This window comes from Oncorhynchus nerka, linkage group LG23 (assembly GCF_034236695.1).
Source record: "Oncorhynchus nerka isolate Pitt River linkage group LG23, Oner_Uvic_2.0, whole genome shotgun sequence".
In the NCBI taxonomy this organism is placed as follows: Eukaryota; Metazoa; Chordata; class Actinopteri; order Salmoniformes; family Salmonidae; genus Oncorhynchus; species Oncorhynchus nerka.
In genome coordinates, this window is record NC_088418.1 from 51108471 (window position 1) to 51113368 (window position 4898).

Genomic DNA, 4898 nt, shown 5'->3' on the forward strand with positions numbered 1-4898 from the left:
TTGAAAACATAACTAAATTTTTAAAAAGTCAAGGGGTGCGAAGACTTTCTGAAGGCTCTGTATGTGACAGAAAGTAAACAAAGTGTAATACGAAGAAAACAAAGGCCAGAGTGGGAACTGGGATCTGTACCACTGATGGCTCTTCAGAATAGGGGAATGGTACACTGTAAAAATGAAATGACATACCGTTAAAAAAAAGGTAGATGTTGTACTTTTTTTACAGTAATTTATAGGTAACTGGTTGTCAGTAAATGATGGTAAAATCAACAGGATTTTTTTTTTTACAGAACCTCTAATCATATTGACTGGTCCAGTAGCTGGGACCTTCAGGTATTTCATAGTATTTGGTGGTCTTCACACCTTCAAACAGTTGACACAAGGACAGATCTAACACCAACACAACCTCAGGCAACGCTGAAACAACTGCTGTGTGTGTACCAACCCCTCGCCATCCCATCTTGTTGCCCAACCTGTTTGCAGTCTGTTTTGCTGTTGGTAGGCAGAATGAATGGCTGTTGCCATGCTCTTATCAAGGCTTGGGCCAACACAGCCACAACACATCAGCACAACAGATGTGGACAACAAGGTGGGATGCTTTGATGTGCCGCCTTTTCTCGTGAACCCGTTTTAGATTCTGACAATAAATATAATAGCTTTGATTGGTTTCTAGGCAGAACGCTCAGCCAAGGACCATTTTCCTTAGAACCACATATTCTCTGAGCACAAGTTGCATTCATAAATCACTGTTATAAGGCTCAGCAACAGAGGAGCTCTCTACAGGGCTAGTCTTAACAGCTGTCTGTCAGGCTGGCTGCTGCATCATCATCATCATCATCATCATCATCATATGCCACCAGGGGTGTTTTCACAGTCCCCAAATCCAGAACAAATTCAAGAAAGCGTAGAGCCCATATTGCATGGAACTTCCTTCCATCTCATATTGCTCAAATAAACAGCAAACTTGGTTAAAAAAAACAGATAAAGCAACAACTCACGGCATAACACGCCTCATCCCTATTTGACCTAGATAGTTTGTGTGGATGCATTTTTTTATTTAACTAGGCAAGTCAGTTAAGAGTTCATTCTTATTTACAATGGCGGCCTACCGGGGAACAGTGGGTTAACTTCCTTGTTCAGGGGTAGAACGACAGATTTCTACCTTGTCAGCTCAGGGATCCAATCTAGCAACCCAACTGGCCCAACATTCTAACCACTAGAATACCTGCCACCCATGCCGCTAATAACATATATTTTTTTTCAAATTATGTAGTTCCGTCCTTGAGCTGTTCTTGTCTATTGATGTTCTGTATTGTGTCATGTTTCATGTTTTGTGTGGACCCCAGGAAGAGTAGCTGCTGCTTTTGCAACAGCTAATGGGGATCCTAATACAATAACAAAAATAATACCAAAAATACCAAAAAATCATCATAATCCACATTAGATCCAGTCAAGCTGAGCCCCTGTCTCTCTGATGTTGTTATTGGTTCTCCAAGAACATATCCTACATCCTGGAGCCTCTGGTTCTATAAGACCTGGTGGGTAAATGTCATCAGATAAGATCAAATGTGAGTGACATACGCTGAGTGTACAAAACATTAAGAACACCTGTATAGACTGACCAGGTGATTCCAGGAGAAAGCTATGATCCCTTATTCATTTCACCTGTCAAATCCACTTCAATCAGTGTAGATGAACGGGAGGACACAGGTTAAAGAAGGATTTTAAAGCCTTGAAACAATTGAGATATGGATTGGGTGTGTGCCATTCAGAGGGTGAATGGGCAAGACAAAATATTTGTGTGCCTTTTGAATGGGATATATGCAAATGCTTTGTAGACTACTTGTTACTTATTCATCTTTATTTCACATATTTGAACACATAGAGATGCCAAATTATTGCACCGAATCCAGAGTCTCTCTGTTTCCCGGATACAGCTGAAAGCAGTCTTTGTCGGGCAGTCAGAAAGGGGACAGTTCTTGATTGGCGCATCCTGAACACAACGCGCCGTTGTCTGGTCACTTACGCACCGAAGTACATATCAACGACGTGCGTAATTTGCGTCAAAAAGTACAGTGCATTTAATTTATGCACTGTTTATAACGCATGCAACAGTTATGGAGAAGTGTATACAGTGAAAACACAACTCTGAACAATATAATTATGGAACAATCAACAACACAACCAGGAATAATTTGCATTCTAATAAATAAAAGCTGCATTGCGCATTACTTTTCTATAACAGCAAAGCATGTTTCATTCATTTTGAGGAGAAATCAATCTCAGACTCGTTCCCCGGACTCAAATACGCCCTCTAACCAGTAACTGTAACCCCAAAAGGGGCTACCCCAGACAGAGTGGACAAAGCAACAACTTTCAACATGTTCCGAGAAACCCAACCATTGCGCTATATCGGTCCTAAATGCAAACACCACTTACCTATCGATACCAGCTTTATGTGTTCTCTCTCCAAGAATTCCAGCGCGACGGACACATTTTCCAGTTTCATCTGTCTGAAGTTAGGTCTGGCGTGGTACTTTCTGTACATTTTCTTCTGGCTCAAAACCTCCAGGAGACCGATGAGCTTGAGCCCGTCGGTCAGGTCTTTCTGTAGGTCGTTGATCCGCTTGTTGAGGCACTTGAGGTGCTCGTTACACCACCTGGTGAAGGTGTTCTGTTGGATTTTCTTCCAGGGCGCATCCTCAGCGAGGTCCTTCTCCGTAGCCGGCATCTCCTCTTCTTCTTCGTCCCCGTTGTCCGTACTCTGGTAGTACTGCGGCGGCTGCTGCTGCTCGTAGTAAGTATTATTGCTCATCATGTTGTCGGTTTCCGTGCCCTTTTTATACCACAATCAGTGGGGCCAGTGTGTGAACGTTACGGCACGCAAGGGAGCGTGGAAATAAATGTTTTAAAAAAAATGTTTCTTGCGCGCCAGTGCCAAGCTTGCGCACTGGCCGTGAAAAAAGTTGTAAAACTAGGAAAAATATGAAAGAAAGAGTAAGTGAGATGTTCGTTTGTACTTGTGATTGGATTGGAGCTTGTCCGTTTAATCCGTTTATCGTTTCCAACGTGGACGGTTCCCTGATTTTTAATGTATCAGAATAGTGAAAAAAGTGGTAGCTGCATCCTAATAGACACCTTGGCACGGAAGAAGAATAGACTGTAGAAAGATGAACGCGTTGTCTGTACAATGGACAGCACAGGACCGCTAGTAGCCAAGTCGGCGGCGACAGCCTGCTTGGTGAAGTCGGTTACACTTGAGTAGCTAAATGAAGCTCTAGGCAGGACAGGGTTTTAAAAAGCTTGGCACCCCTGAAGCTCGCGTCAGGCCCCTGGACTCCCTGGAATGCCCCCGTCATGACCATATACAACTGCAGGATGGGTATTCTCTAATCAGACGGAGATAGCGAGAGGCGAAACCATTGGGTAACACAAGAGAAGGGGGTCAACGATTGGCCCTGGGGCGCCATAACAGTTGTGACACTTCTCTTTATTTTTAGGCTCTCCAAATTGGGCGAGGGGGACGGAGCTTTGCGGTTGTTGTAAAAGTGAACGGTGACCAGGGCCAAACGGGCGTTAATAACAATTGGACTATGAAGGGAAAATGATGCCAGCATCTTCAATAGAACCAACCTTTACCAGCCAGGGTTACTCTTGCTGTCACTCATATGTCCACTGATGCAGCATTGTGTTGTCAAACATATATATTTTAAACATGATAAATAAACTCACATGACAAGCTTCTGATGCTTAATTTACAAGAGGAACCCCTTGGGTTGACAGGGGTTTCAAAAGTTAAAAGGCTACTCCGTTTGTTAATATATAACTTAAGCTTAATGTCGGGGGCTTTTGGAATGTACCACCCCAGAGAGAACATAGCACATGTGCATGTATAGATGATGCTTTACTGAAGAGAACTACCGAGCACTATCAGGCCATGCTGCTCTCTTTCTCTCGCTCGTTCGCTCTCTCTCTTTCGCTCTCTTACTCTTTCGCTTTCTCACTCACTCACTCACTCGAATAATTCATATCAGTTTTAGTTATCTTGCAGTTTATATACATTCTTGCTCTAACCTTGCAAACTGTAGTATAGCCTATTGCCAATGTACAGGTAGCTGCCAAAATAAAGGAAACACTTGAGTAAATGAAGTATACAATGTATATTGAAAGCAGGTGCTTTCACACAGGTGTGGTTCCTGAATTAATTAAGCCAAGTGAAAGTTACTCCTGAGGTGGTGACCTTTTGCACCCTCGATAACCACTGAGATTATTATTTGACTCTGCTGGTCAGCTATGAGTGTTTGAACATCTTGAAGAACAATCTGGCGTTAAGTATTCTGGCCACCCCCTCAAAAAGTCATTTTTTGTGCCTTGGGCGCACAATGCTGTGGGTGGGGTGCTCAGCTCTGCTACTCTTGGAGTCTGGGGTGGCCTGATGGTCCTCCCCACCCTACCTGCTCCTCTTACGGGACTCAGACAGCTGGGAGAAGAGGTCCTGCTGGTTCTCTCTGGAGCTCTTCATGCTGCACTGGCAGTGAGTCATGGCTCTGGTGACCTGTTTCTCTCGTCAGAGAAGCCAGGCCACATCACCTCTCTCCCCCTATGCCTCTCACCATGGCTGGGCCTGGAGTAGCAGTAGGGGTCAGGGCGACTAATCCTTCTCCAGCTCTGACTGTGGCCAGGTTGGCTGGAGGCAGCAAGAGGGACACTGCCCTTCTGAAGGGACTCCATGTTAGGCTCCCACACGTCCAGCACCAAGTAAGACTGGATGTCCTTCAGCTCCAGGCAGTCTTTGATAGGCTGGGCCCTTGGTGCAGACACTTCAGACACCCAGAATGTCTTCTTCACAATGTGGACAACTGAGGGCAGCCATCCAGAAGACAGATTTGTAAGTCATGTGT

The 4898-nt window shown here is 44.4% G+C and overlaps 1 protein-coding gene across 1 annotated transcript in view; it reads right to left on the reverse strand.

The window, feature by feature from the left end:
* Positions 1–3271, reverse strand: part of LOC115122999 (filamin-C-like) — a 94281-nt gene extending 91010 nt beyond the window's left edge. Inside the window, 1 exon segment of the mRNA XM_065008204.1 lies at positions 2437–3271. Within this exon segment, the coding sequence (XP_064864276.1) occupies positions 2437–2815 (379 nt within the window). The 5' untranslated portion in view covers positions 2816–3271.
* Between the last annotated feature and the right edge of the window lie 1627 nt (positions 3272–4898).